At 40.7% G+C, this 15,125-nt stretch overlaps 1 protein-coding gene across 4 annotated transcripts in view; it reads right to left on the reverse strand.

Moving 5' to 3' along the window:
- Positions 1-932: 932 nt before the first annotated feature.
- The window catches only part of LOC100749953 (hemicentin-1-like), a 99,216-nt gene continuing 85,023 nt past the window's right edge, over positions 933-15,125 (reverse strand). For 3 of the 4 annotated variants that reach the window (XM_033320490.1, XM_033320489.1, XM_033320492.1), the window contains exons 2-10: positions 13,442-13,786; positions 11,640-11,951; positions 10,173-10,324; positions 9,934-10,078; positions 9,522-9,680; positions 8,891-9,184; positions 7,988-8,377; positions 6,302-6,619; positions 933-2,134 (exon numbers count right to left, since the gene is read on the reverse strand). In XM_033320490.1, the coding sequence (XP_033176381.1) occupies positions 1,593-2,134; positions 6,302-6,619; positions 7,988-8,377; positions 8,891-9,184; positions 9,522-9,680; positions 9,934-10,078; positions 10,173-10,324; positions 11,640-11,951; positions 13,442-13,781 (2,652 nt within the window). In that variant the 5' untranslated portion in view covers positions 13,782-13,786 and the 3' untranslated portion in view covers positions 933-1,592. The remainder of the gene's footprint in view (positions 2,135-6,301; positions 6,620-7,987; positions 8,378-8,890; positions 9,185-9,521; positions 9,681-9,933; positions 10,079-10,172; positions 10,325-11,639; positions 11,952-13,441; positions 13,787-15,125) is intronic. The other variant, XM_012385187.3, reaches the window with a different exon arrangement.

Here is a 15,125-nt window from a genome sequence, read left to right on the forward strand (position 1 = left end):
GTAATTACTTGTGTCGTTATCGATATTAGTGACGATATTTAATTGTTAGTTAATGTGAACGTCACAAAAAATATCGAGTGACATTTTCTATGAGAAAAGCTACTCGGTAAAGCAGCGTAGCGAAATAAATCCAATTTTGTTAGAAGCCACGTACAATTAGTAATATTGCAGATTTCTAACGCAGTTTATCCTACCAACCGAATCAACGAGAACCTATTACTTACTTACGTTCCATCGTTGCTTCAACGTCACAGGGTATATTCTTGAGAAACCAAATTCTTCTTCCAAGTTTATTAAACAACGAAGTTTATTATTCATATATACAAACGTTTACATGCTCGTTAAAAGGTTCGACCAATTGATTGACCAAGCGTAAACGCGTTTGCCGGTGAAACGCGTTCATTCTCACACGATACACCAAATATTCATACGAAACAACGTTCAACACGAAAGCACGGTACCGACGCAACGCGACGCGACGCGACGATGGATATCGGGAGTACGGGAAGCTTTCGACTGGGAGACCAACATTCAAGGAAGAAAAATTATTGTCTATGTACAAACGTCGTGACGAACGAGACACTGCATGATCGCCTGTTATTCTCTCCTTTTTACATTTATATTTACGATTAATTAAGATCTATGTGAAAAATAAAAGTACGACCTTGACAGTTCAGGAGGGAATCTTAACGGTACTTATTGTCTATTTACAAACGTCGTTTACCATGCTTAACGTTTTTGGCATGAGTCAATCGTAGTTTCGCGATAGGATAGTAAACTGTGAGCCGCGTCCGTTCTTTCCTTCTTTCACGCGAATAAAACCTATCCATAGAAGTTTCCATCGAGTCTCGAGAATGTCGTTCTTTGAACGATCCCGTTCTACACCCATCTATAATTGGAGTTTTATTTGCTTTTACGAAGAGAAACGTTGCGATCGGTTACCTGCATTTTCGTTGGAAAATCAGCAACTACGTTAGGTTTTTGCAGAGTAACTGACGCTTCCAATTCGAGTTTCAACGTTGAAACACACATTTGTAATCAAAGTAATTAAACTCACCTGAAACGAAGAAAAGTGATGTCAATTTTGCGCGTACTCGTTGTACCGTTACAAAGAGGATCTTGAAGAACCTTAAACACGATCCTCGACAGAAGATACGCGCAACGAAAGAGAACATAAGTCCGCGTTTATCACGCTTCGGACAATGTACTCCTTGGTACGATCTAACTGAAGAATCCGAAGCATTCGAACCGGCATTTCATACGTTACGACCTATTATAACTGGTACGTACCATACGCGTGTGTTAATAACATCCAAATCGTACGGTATTACGCAGAGTTAAATTAATTGCCAAAATTTATTCCAACACATCCACTGTCTACCTTCTTCAAACGTGTATCTCATTCATTTCGGAAGCTACTTGTACGATCAAACGATGGGATGGAAACAAAAACCTGCGAAGCGAGCATCGGACGTTAAAACTCATACGCTGGAGCAAAATTCGTCGGTGAGTATCGGAAAACGAGTCGCGGCTCGTCAATTTGGTCAGCATCAGTCGTGACGCCACGATCGTCGACGAAGCACCAGGACCGCCTATATACAGCTCTCTTGGACACGCGAACTTCTCGTGTAAATATCGTGACTACGATGGACAGGAAGCGTGCTGGGTCGCAACGGGCTCAAGCTCTTCTCCACCTTTTTCACGTAGCCGTTAGGATAGATCCACGAGTCCTTTGTATGCAAGACCGACGAGGGCGTCGGATAATCCAGCTCCTCCAAATGACCGAAATCTTTCGTTCTGTCCGACTTGGAAGTCTCGTAATTCGGTTCGAAGATGTCGGGCCTCTTATCCATCTTGCTTGGAATCACGTCAGGATCGTCATCGGCCATATCGTTGATCGTTTCTCCTTTGATCTCGTCGCTGGTCTCCTTATTCAACGGCGCTATAACCACTCTGTCGTCTTTGTTGCCGTAACGCACCACTTCGGTGTGAGTTTTCATCGATTGCATCGGATGGTTACGGCGATACAGTGTCAGAGTTATGCCGACGATCAGGATGCACACGGCTGTTATTCCACCGGCGAAACACGCCACCAGAAGACTGTAGTCCATGCTGCCGTCGGAAGTTCCGCGATCTGCGGACAGAAGGAAACGTGACTCACGTAAAAGGCAAGACGTTAGGTAGACGATCGAACGTACGAGGCTTGGTCGAAAGCGAATCGGACGATACGCTCGTTATCAGTGCTGCTAACGAGGCTGTTAAAAGCACCGACGACTGGTAACGCGCATCGCGTACAATCGGCCGGATTTTCCCAACGAACGTTCTTCTTTCGGCGGATCGAGCACGGCGTATCGTCGTGGATTTTAAATTTACAGATCGATCACTCGGTAATTGAATTTCGTTATTGAATGGCAGCCAGTTTCCACGTTTCGTCTGAACGCTACGCTCGCGCAATTAGAAATGTAATTTAAGACTCGTTCGACCAGCCCCTATGGATTTTATGATAGAACCTCGACGATTTAATCAGCTGCTCTTCCCAAGAGTTTGTCGATCGAAATTCAAGTCGAAAGTTTGCCTCTTTTTATCTGCAAGTATATACTTGCTTGGCTTCCTCTTAATGACGGTAACTTGAACGCAACGATGAATAGAGTTAAAATTGTTAAAATTCATCGTCTAAGCATTCAGCTAGATGGTGGTCGTTTCTTAAATTATCTTTTCCGATATTTGTACGATCCCTTTTCGTTGTGACGAGTATGAATATAGATATACAGCTTAAAATATAGCGTAATATATTTTTTCATAAGAAATAAAGAATAACAAAATTGCAGTTGCGGTCGATTATGTCGTTCGGTAAGATCCTGTAAGATCCTGTAAGATCCTGTAAGATGAGATGCGAATGGTCCAAGGATCGTTATGTAAAAAGTTGAAAAATTCGATTAGGACTGTTTTTCTTACGAGCTCTCAATTGTCTGCGCAACATGAATAACGAATTGTACGTATCTAAATCATACGAATACGAATAAACATAATTCACAGCAAAATCTCGTTTAACGCGGTTGATAATTGCGGACGGGACAAAATTTCATACAGAAATACGACATTTCATAAATATTAATCTAATATTATGTTCGACCAGTTATCTACAAGCTCGAAAATTTAATTTGTAAAGTCATCATTTACATTTAATGGCAAGATATTTCGATACAAAACGCAGCCTCGCCAATTATCAAAATGAAAAGAATGGCTTTCTCGGAATTCCTTTCGGGATAAGAGAACGAATGCAGGATTATTTTCGTTGAAACGAGCATTCGAATCAAAGACACGGTCTTTCTTGGAAAAGCGCCTTAAGACATTTCCGGCAAGCTTGGATGGCTATTGGATCACGAGAGAAACGCGAACAACTTCCGGTAGCAAAGATCGAGAAGGAAATAGGAAAGCGGGCCCACTGACGACGATGGCCGAGCTTTTTGACATTCCGAAAACGCTTCGGTTCGTTAGCCAACGAACGTTTCGAATGTGCACGTTCCTCCGTATGCACCTGTACAGATGTGTACATATTTATTCCGAAACAAACATATACCAAGATAATTTGATTTGTGTACGGCTAACGTTTACAGGCAATTTGCAATCAGAGCAAATACATCCTAATGCAGCGGCTTAACTTTCAACGAAATTAGCGAAGAAAGGGAATGGCACTAGGAGAGATCGTCGGTATGTAAATACTTAGCTCAGATGGAACTGTTCCAGAAGGAATAATTTTGAAGTATCGGATTGAACGGAAAGAGTTCGTTTCGTGTGTTTTCGTTTTATCTCGTACCATTTTGTGCATATATTATCCTTATACTTACTGAATTTGTTAATCAATCGCATATACATTTTCACGAGAGTATATCGTGGGTGTTACGTAAATCTTAAAATCTCGTTAACGCTGTAATGAAACGCGAAGATCTAAAAACGGATATAGATGTTACGATGAAATACAATACGTGTAAAAGGAGATAATGCCGCTTATTCATTCACGTTTACAAAAAAGTCATTATTAATCACGTTGACAAATTTTAATCCTGATACTCGTCGTATTACTTACATTTCATATTACGCGGAATAACGAACATTAACGCAATGGAACTACGAAACTGCACATGATGAAATCTGAATAAAATAATTGCAAACAAAATATGTATATACGTACTTGGGTAGAATCTTCGATTATGTAAATAATAATTAGGAAAATATCAAGAAATATTATCCGAGTTCGTTTGCGCGTATATCATTCTGTAACAATATCATAGAATTATTCTTTTGGTGGATTATATCGAATAGATCTAAGCCTCCTTAGTGTCTTGTACTATCTTGTAGATCTATCTATCTTTCGTAGATCTTGAAACGATGCAAGAGGTTGAGACACGTAAACTTTTTCAGTTTCATTGTTCAAAGCGTATAAAATATCACGTACAATCTCAACATGATAGGTATTAAAAGATCATTTCACAAAAATTACCTCCTAGCGTAATGTAAATTGTTTTTAACAGCACTTCTCCGCTTTCTAATATCCCGAAGACCACATGTCGTATTACAATATTTCTATTATCCTCAAACACCTTCACTATTTCACATCCAGTTACTGTGGTTAGCATAACGCGTTTTCGTCTGGGATATTAGAATGCTATGCAAATGCTTCTACTGTTAAACGTAAACCAGATTCTACACATACGTACGTACATATACATATAGGGTGTCTAAACGATAGAACGTTCGAACAACGTGAATTCGGATAAGAGAAATAGGATCAGAACATAATAATATAGATGAACATTTTTTTAATTGAATGGAAAATGAATCCTGCGTTCTGTTCGTGAGCAGGTACGTCGACGTTTTGGTCGACGTATTAATCAACGATACACCAAACAACCGACAGTGTATTCTCACTGCGAATTGACCAAGGTATCCATAATGACACCGTGAATGAAAAAATGTAACGAACAAACGAAAGCTCGCCGAATAAACGCCGTTCAAACGAACCAGAGCGATACAGAACGAATTCATTTCGTTCAGAGCGAGCATTCGCATTTATAAAAGCACTAACCTGCGGTTCTTAACGGGACGCATTAGGAGGAAATGACATGGACTCGGCGAAACTGGTTGAAACGGATCCGAAGAGGTTCGCAAAGGTTGACGACAGGGTTGGAGGTTCGAGGCGGTGCAGACCAGCTTCGCATTATCAGTAGAACGTATACAGGCCGAGATCCGAGATGAGCTCGTGTTGCGAACGTGCCTGTCCACGTACACACCATTATACGTGCATGTACAGGAACGAATACCTATCCAAGAAGAGCGGGGAACGTTTGCGCACACAAGCCGAGATCGTCCACGGACCGAGATGAATAAACCATGAGGATGGAAATTAAAGGCGATAAATGCGCCTCGAATGAGACAGCAGCGAGGAAAGGGACTCGCTCTTTATGGGATTTTAATTCAACCTCCGCGGGAAAGGAGGATACGAAGAAACGTGTCGCACGGAAAGGGAAAGGCGACTCCGGCCAAAGAGAGCTTGAAATGATCGCGGATACGCGTATAATTGCGCTCGTGAAACGCACGGACCAAGCTCGCAATGCGATGCTACGGCCCGTTCAGCTCGTGATACAATTCCGGCTAATTGAGAGACGTGACAAATGTCAGGGACGCGTACCCTCTTGCCAAAGGACCTCGTTCGTGTTCACCGTTTCTGTACCCCAGGCTGAATACGATCGTGACGTTCGCCCTTCGGTTTTCCAGCGGTTTTCACGAGCTAAGATGGAAATGAATTCGTTCGATTTACCAAGTTCCGTATAATTGCTCGAGTAACTGGATATTGCCGCGGGTAACACGACATTATCGATCGTGTCTGTTTGCATTTCGAGATACGCGTTAATTTTGTTTCGTAATATCGTCATTTATAATATCGTCGAATCAATGGAGAGAGTGTGTATTGACGAATTTTTCATTTTGCTCGTATTCAGCGAATATATCGAGCTGTATGATATTCGTAAATTAGGGGATTAATGTACTTACATGCTGGAAACGGAGTTGGAAATGATTCTAATGTCGTAGATAATATAATAGTGTGTTGTATATTTTCTATTTATTCTATTACGAACCTACCTTTTGTATCATATGTGTTTCATAATGTAAAATACCAAATAAAGTACCAAATTTGCTAGATACATTTTCCAGTAAACGCGTAACTAGCAAGGGTCCGAATACTTCTACATCCTGCACACTTTTGACGTCAATAAGAAAGGAAAACATTCGTAGAACTTACCGGTGGTGTACATAGCGACTGCTTTGAGCGTGACTGGTTCAAGGACTACAGGGTCGCTTCGACCCTTTGCGTTGACAGCGTAAAGATGAAGCCTATATTTACGACCGGTCTCTAAACCAGGAACCTCAAAAACCGGACCGGACGAGCTGGATCTCTCTGTGTGGTTTAGGTAAAAGGTATTGAAGTGATAAACGTTCTCCTCGCTATACACCTCCAGCTCGTAATTAGTTATGGGCAAACCGCCGTCAAATCCCTCCGAGCATCTGACGATCAACCAATCCGCATCCCTCGATTCGGTGGCTTTGAAATCCTCGTGACCTATTTCATGGAAAAATGTGGTGAATGGTTTCGAGAAGGATGTCCGCGCTGTTATACGCGAGAGAAAAAGAGAATTCGGAAAATCGAGGGTAGATAGTACTTGCCACATAAAAGAGAGAACTCTTAACGAATATGGGTCGAAAAATTAATATTTTTAAAGATATGAATAATTTGTCGTCTAAACCGAGTGGCTTGCTCGCTTTGGAAATTATTATACTGCGTAAAATCTAAATTTGTAATAGTCTATTTGTACTTCGCTGTATTTAATTATTTACATATTTAATTATTTAATATTCAAGTATCTATTTAATTGTATATTTAGATTAGAAAACTATTTAACATCTTTGGAACGAATGAAGATACGAATGATTAGAAGATTTCCATAATCAAGATAGAAAAATTGCTATTTTTCATGTGTTTGTTTATGCGGTTTTTGACTCTGTACTTGTACAACAGTATTATTACGTAATTATTATTATTTATCATGCTGACGTTATCTTTTAACGAAGGACGTGGATGAAACAAGTCCTTTTGTAAAAAAAAAGGATTGCATGCAAAAACGCTGTGACTCACAGTTTCATTTCGCCTGATATATCTGCGTTATAACTATACACATGTGTGTACACCTCTTTTCATAGCTATGAGGCTACTTCCTGATCTTACATAATGCGTAATAATTAGCTGAAGGTACTAAGGAAACGATAAATCGGGCAAAATTTCGTATTCACGCAAGATAAAGCTCTAGAGCGCTGTAAAAATGTGTAAAAGCTATTTAGAAGAATTACGACAAGAATTACGACAAAAATTATTCGTTAAACAATCTGCTGACCTAAATAGCATAAAATAACGCAGCATTTAACCAGGTAGTCTACCTAAAATCTGAATCTCAGTTACGATACGACTGTAACAACAAGCGCAATAGAAACCTTAATAATAAACTGCTTCAACGGCTTAAGAGCTATAATCTACATCGAAGAGAAAAGTACTTGGTTGCGAAATAACGGCCTGACAGGACTGGACGTAAAACGAGGAAAAGTAGCCTAACAACGTTTAACGCGTCTCCTCGGTAAAGCAAGACCAAACAGCGTCGAACTTCCCCATCTGCAGTGTCGCTTTCCTGTAACGAAAAACCGAGCAGCCCTTCGAAACGCACGGCAATCGATCCCCGAAGGGGTTGCCTAATTTTACGATCGTTTTCACGCACGACCGAACATCTTGTCTCTTGTCGAGGGAACGCCGGAAAACAAGCTGTTGAACATAGCGTACGAAGCTATCGAGAGCGAGCTAGTATCCTCCTATATGACGGGCGTACGTAATAGCATAGTTAGCGGCGTTTAGGTGGAAACGAGGGGTTCCAGTGTCGCTTACCCATTCGATACGCGTACGGACCGGTCGACTGGAGGGCCGTGCAATTCTGAAGGGGATAAGGTTTCCCGGCGACGATGATCTGAAAAAGACAGGGCGTCTTTTGCACCCCTATCCGGTTTTTCGCCCAGCAGGCAACCGTGCCATAGTCCATGTCGTTTGCTGGAGTATAGTTCAACCTGGATCCATGCCAGTGGCTAGTGATGAGGCTGAGCGGCTTCACTTGCGTGAATCTGTTGGCCGGCACGTTCATCAGCTCGCCGGAATTGTTGAAGGTCCAGTGGAAAGTGATGGGCGGCGGTTTCGACTGCACGCCACATACCAGCGAGATCGTCTCGTGCTTCAAGGCGCCGACAACTTGGGTAGATGAGCCGTCTTTGCAGACAGGCGCGTCTGAGAATCAGATCGGACACATCTCCAATGTATCGTGTCAACGCGAATCCGAAACCCTAACCGAATTACGAGCTCACGATCTTAAAGTCCATCTACCGTGGCGAACATAGAAATAGGTGAGAAATTAAAAATCTTGTAGGAAAATTTTTATTTCATTTACCGCTCGATTATTGTTCGAAATAGAAATTTGGAAGTTGTTCTATAGTTACGGTGCTTTAATTACAATGATCTGGATAGCTCAATGGCAGAAAACACTCTCCTGGCAAGACACAATGCATGAAATAAAATTCAAAAAATACCATTTCTTTTTTCTACTTACTGTACTTATATTTTATGATAAAATTGTTTTCATTTCGTTATATTATTGCTCGATTATAAAATAAATGCGATACGTATATCCAATTCATTCGAGCATTTTACCCATCTTTTTTACCGATCTTTCACTGAATACCTGATTTTCGCGTATTTAGAGATATTAATCGATTAGAAGAAAAAATGTAAAAATTTACTCACACATTATGTCCAAGGTTACCGGTCTGCTGGTAGATTTCCCCTCGACATTGACTGCCATGCAAGAATATTCGCCGGCGGAATTTCTAGTCACGCTTCGCAAAACCAAAGATTGTCCGCTGGGAAGAAAAATTCTAGCAGTCGAGTTCTGATGCAGCTCCTTGCCGTCTTTGTACCATGCCAGCTTGTACGCTTTGGGATTCGCCTGAACGTCGCATTCGAAGTAGACGTCATCGCCCTCGTTTATGTCGTTTGCCTTCAAGCTCAAGCCCAGCTTGATCGTCACTATTGGTGCATCTGGGAATTTTATGCGCGATAAATCAATGTAAGAGTACCATTAGGGACAATTCCTACTAGTATATTAGACACACCTACTAGTATCGATAAATCTTTCTTCCTATCTCTCTCGTATTTCATATTTCTTGTTGTAAAATACACCAATTGGAACAAATGACATGGGATAAGATTTCAATCTATATCAGAGTCGAAAACGTAAATCGTAAGTGAGATAGAAAGGTTCGTCGACTGATCCATCGATACCATTATAGTTTCAACGTAAAACGCTATCGTTTATAACTTGAAAAACCAGCCTCGAATGATATTTTTGTATTTTGTTTTGTGAATTTTTTATTACTTATAACAATATGCTGAGTTTGCCACTTCGGATCAGCGCCATTGTAATCCTTGAATCGTGAGCTTTCGGTCAAGGTATTACACGTTTCCCTACTCGCTGTTCTAATAACTAAATTCGATGGCCAGAAGCGAGTACATACTCGTGGAAATAAAGAAACGGCTTATGAAACGAAAATACTGTAAATTAGTGGCATATTGAAAATAAATTTACCAAGAAAGTAATACCATTTTAGGCAGTGTTGAAACATAGTTGAAAGTTGAAACAAAAGAGCGTAATATACATAGAAGGGTGATATTTAAATTTAGCAACGCAAAACATGCCTAAATATTTACTAAAAAAGAAATACTAGTTTTAAAAATCCCTTGTAACGCCGTCATCGTGTCACAGTTTAAAGAAAATTCGCTTTACTCACAGTGAACTAGCAGTCGCCACTTATCTTCCAGGGCGCTGTTAGGTACAACCGGATTCTCCGCCCGGCAGATCAGATATTTTCCATCGTCCTCCATGGTGGGTACATAACTCAACACGCTTCTCGTGATGTTCGGACTATCTGCAAACTACGAAGAACTCAGAATCTAAGCTCACGTGTACCTGTCTTACAAAGGTAGAAACGAACCGCGGCTGGTATAAGTTCAAAAATGTTCTACTCACATTTCTGGCCATGTGTTTGACCTGATGGTTTCCCTTCCACCAAGTGATCACAGCCTCTGGCCTGGAACCCGAACTGGCGCATTCAACTTCGTACGTTTTTAACGCCGACAAGTGCGTTTCTTTGTTCGTAATATTCACTACTAACGGTTTCACTGGAATCCAACACGATTTACATAGAGGGATATTTCGATGGAAAAATATGCTTTTTAGTAAATTGCAATGAAATTTGGAACGTCGTTCGTCGAGCGATACCTATGTTATTTTAAAGCAGTTACGAATGCAATATAATTTACGGTATCGAGATTTTCTCTTGAAAATTTCATCGCCAAAAAGGAGCAACATTTCAAATCATCGTGGATAGCATTTGCGGATAATTACGTTATCGTCTCTGTTTTCGGTGGAATGCTAAAATAAATTTTATGTTCGATGAGATTAAAAAGCGACGATATGGAAATACGATTGACGAACATCTTTCTATTTGTCGTTTCTTTATCTTATAACGTGTATTATATTAAGAATATTACAAGAAAAAGAAGAGATCGAGAGGCGTTCAATCTCCGTTGAATGTCTGATCTTCTTCACACACGTCGGTTGCCCTGATCCTTACAGCAATCGATATATATGCATATATTATTAGAAATAAAAAGTAATGTTTATTCATTACGCTTTTATCTTCCATTCCTATCGTCCTTAATCTCACGCTACATAGAATTCATTTCAACTTTCTTCTCCAAACTTTAATCCCACGATGGAATCTCATTTTCTTCGAGTCATATTTTCCTCCCCATAAAATAACCAATTCGTTATCTTCGTTATAAATTTGAGTGCACTCGTTGTCGTATCACATCGACGCGTACTATTCGAATTCTTCTCATAACGCGGTATACAATAATGCATATTGCATTACTTGCTCCTATCTAGTCCGGAATTAGCCAGGTCCAAGTCTACTCGATAAATTTTCAAACTGCATTTTCTCGAAAACGAAATATCACGCGAAAAAACTGTATTCTCTCTATTTTTCTTTGTTTTCTCTGTTCCGTTTTATCGTTTTTCAACGTACAATCACCTCATCGCCGATTGTGCCGCGATTGCTGGAACATGTTCTCGCGTTTGTTCCAAATTTAATCGACGTAATCACGATAGTCGGCTCTCGTTACGGTGCTAATAAAATTTCGACATTTTTAATACAACGCGTACACGTATATCGCTATTTGAAATGTACGTAGCTTGTCTCAATCGTATAGGGCATCCTGTGTAACAAGTCAAAGCGACGCACAACTCCGATGAGCAAGAGTGCTCATCGACTAATCCCGTATTTCGACATGCAGTATCTGGATCATCGCAAAGTTTACAGAAACACCGCGGTTTATTAATAAGCTGGAAACTTTGACAAATTAGGACGTAGCTCTTTACGGAAGCTAAACATTCGGTAAGACAGTTAACAAGTTGAAATAGTTTCTTACTTACAATTAATATCCAAAATAATCTCGGAAGTTAGAGGAGCAACGAGATGCGTGTTGCTTGCCCGACAAATTAGCCTAGCTCTGAGGAACTTCCTGGTGACGTTCGTGATGTCGAGATGATTTATCGTAGTGTCCCCGTGTTCTAACGTGTACGTGTCGTCCGTTTCCTCTTCGAAATGCCACGTGACTTTGGGTGGCGGTGAACCTCCGATTACCTCGCACGACAACGACAACTCGCTACCCTCGTTAAAGGGCTGCAATACCTTGGCCAAATTTTTACCCGGCCCGGTGTAAATCACAGGCTTGTTCGGTGGCACTGTCGTAAGGACGAATTTACGTAAGTCATAATACCGCGAGTATCTTTCTTCTTTAAATCTTTCGAACGATTTCCCCGGCACACGTTATTTGCTTACGGAGAAATTTATTTTCAATGGTTTTTTAATTGCTTCGATCGCGCAACTCGCGCTATACGCAGAATTTTGCTAAACAATTGTACGAACATCTAGGATTTGTACAACGATCTGATCTATGATATCGTACAAGTGTCTGCGTTACAAAGTAACTGTTTTATTAAGCAGATTTAAATAGATCAACGTTATATTAACCTCAGAGCAATTAGAGAGAAGAGAGGAAAATTTCTAGGTATCTTAATCTCACAATGAACGTTCCGTTGCTTTGTTTATTACATTTTGTCGTTAGATGCCATCTCTTATTCTAGAAACAGAAACTGTGAAATCTACCGTATCTGGTATTAACGAGATGAATGTAATTAAACGCCATAAATGATCCTGCCGCCACGAAACAGCGCTAAATTACGGGGAAATGGCTTTTGCATAAGTACACGCTGCATACGCGCATGATAAAACTGCTGGAGATGACGCTCCGTAAAACGAAGACGCATGTTACTTAAAAAAAAATATACAAACGAACGATTCTTTATCCGCATAACAGCGACGCCACGAAATTGCCATAATATGTAATATTTGTCGAGCTCTCGTACCGTGTTCAATTAATTAAGTGAAAATCGCGTTACCATCGCGTCGGTGTCTAAGAGTAACAAGATATTCGTAACATAATGAGTTTCAACAACGCGATTATGTTTATATGTTGCAATCGAATAAAGACGATACGTCGTACGTACTATCCTGGATGTTTACGACTGTATAACTTGTTATAGAAAATGTTATATAAAAATAAGCTTTCCCTTTATCTTGTAACGATGGTGACTCGGATCGCACGGTTACAAAGCAACAGATGCGAAGATGGCGTTTCTCTGATGAAAACTTCATTTCGTTAAAATAACTCCGCTTTAATCGGTATCTCGTTCTAATGTACAATTCTGAATAGATATAAAGCGAAAACCGATTACGTACATACGAAAGCTTAACGACACATTCTCATCTATGAAACACGCTAACAAAATTTCGATTAATCGTCTTTCTAGCATCTGTACTTGCGATTGAACAAACATTTTCACGTCGCGGTGACTAGCTATCGACAATCGTCCCTGTCGCAACGAAGAAAGTCGGATCTGTTCGGCTAATAAAATTCTCTGACATTTCTCTTTTAATCCGCGGAATTTTCAATTCCAGGCGTTAAAACTAAATCTCATGAAATAACCGAAAACGAGCAAAAGGCGAGCTGCAAAACTAAAAAGTTCGAAATTAAAAGCGACAACGTCGAGATAGCATCGAGTTTCGGAATGAAAGCAATTAATCGCGATTGATCATCAAGTGGAAAGAGTAACAGAGAGAGAGAGAGAGAGAGATGAAACACACTGTAAAAGGAGAGATAGAACACACTCACCTATCACCGTGAGGTTAACCTTCTGATTTCTCGTCGGGCTATTTTTGTAATCCACCCTGCACCTGTACACGCCCGCGTCGGTTGCCTCCAAGGGATCGATCTCCAATTTCGCGGGATCCACGTTCGTCCTCATGGTCGCCCTTTCGTCGAATACGTATGAATCTGACCAAAGCTTCGCCTGAGCTATCGATTTGCCGCGAGCATCTAGACTGTATATCGGCTCGCCGTCCCTTTCGTCTTTGTACCAAAAAACCATGCTCACCACCTCGCTTCTACTCGCTGGATCGATGTCGCAAGGTATTTGAGCTTTGAAGCCAGCCACCGCCGACACATTCAGCATCGGTACTGAAAATTACCACATATATTATTCAAGCTTCGCGTTCACCGATATTATACTCCGAGGCACATTTTATTTCCATCAAGAAATCAAATAACCTTAATTAAGTGCCGTATTTAATCGCATTCTCGCATCACGCTACATTTCTAACTTTCCGCTGCTTATACGCCGTCACCTATCCTCGCATGCTTGCGTTACCTATCCTCGTTAGTCTCACTCACTTACTAGGTCAAACCTTATTAGCTATCAATTCATAACTTTCAAATATAGTAAAACAGAGAACAGCCATCGTAACCACGGCATTGCGAAATATATATCGCAATAAAAAAGTGTCGTACTTCATTTAAGAGGAACCCATAATCATCCATCTAACACGTGTCACTCCTTCATAATCCCAGTACCGTCATATTGTACGATTATTGGTGATATTGAGGAACATTAGGACGTGATCCTAACAAATATTATTGCCGAACACTCAGTTGCGCGTAAAAAACGAGCGTAACGAAGATTTTTAGCGCCTCTGAATATCTAATTTCGAATATCTAATGGGTTTCTTACTAGGACCAACGTCTTGACGTTTCCAAGTTATGGGCACGCGTTTCACGCTGTTACGGTTCTACCTGACTCGCTCGTATTCTTGCCACGGTACAGCGTCGGATTTGAACCACCCTCTTTGTTTGATGTTCTTTAATTCTTTCGTTCTGTGGTTCAGGTGTTCTAAGCTGAGAACCGAGAGATTTCAAGAGGTTTCTTTCTTCGTGTTGTTCTCACTTGGCATAAAAGATGATTTAGCTTTTGCCATTTACCGCTTGTCACGTTGGGACGAGAGTATAAGAGGAAGGCAAGCGATCCTGATTTCTCGTGACATGTAACACGGATGATAATTGGATCTTTCTTCGCGTCTGCGAATCTTTATTTTGAAAATATCGAAATGAAAAAGGTTTTGCCAGTTTTCTACTTTATATACATATATTCGTCCATATACCAAGCACGGAACACACCAGTTACCCTAAACGTTCTGCTTCATCTTCAAAGAAATACCTGCAGTTCGAATCTATCTTCTCGCAGCATATGGTTGTGTAACGCGGCTACATACATTTTCTTCCTAATTCAACTTGTAGGTAGTAAACGACGCCGTATCTGCAGATTCAGGCTACTACAACGAGAATCCTGAATCCCGTATATTTTCTTACCGCAACCGCGAATTTCCAGTTTTAGTCAGTCACTGACCGAGAGTCGAGTTACTGCAAATTGGCCGGAGCTCGGGACCGAGGCGCAGGTCGGGGCAACAAAAGTTCGTACAAGCACACGTACGATCAGCGGCGGCCGTAAGTGGGTGTACAAGCC

The sequence above is a fragment of the Bombus impatiens genome, unplaced genomic scaffold, assembly GCF_000188095.3.
Source record: "Bombus impatiens unplaced genomic scaffold, BIMP_2.2 scf_0318, whole genome shotgun sequence".
In the NCBI taxonomy this organism is placed as follows: Eukaryota; Metazoa; Arthropoda; class Insecta; order Hymenoptera; family Apidae; genus Bombus; species Bombus impatiens.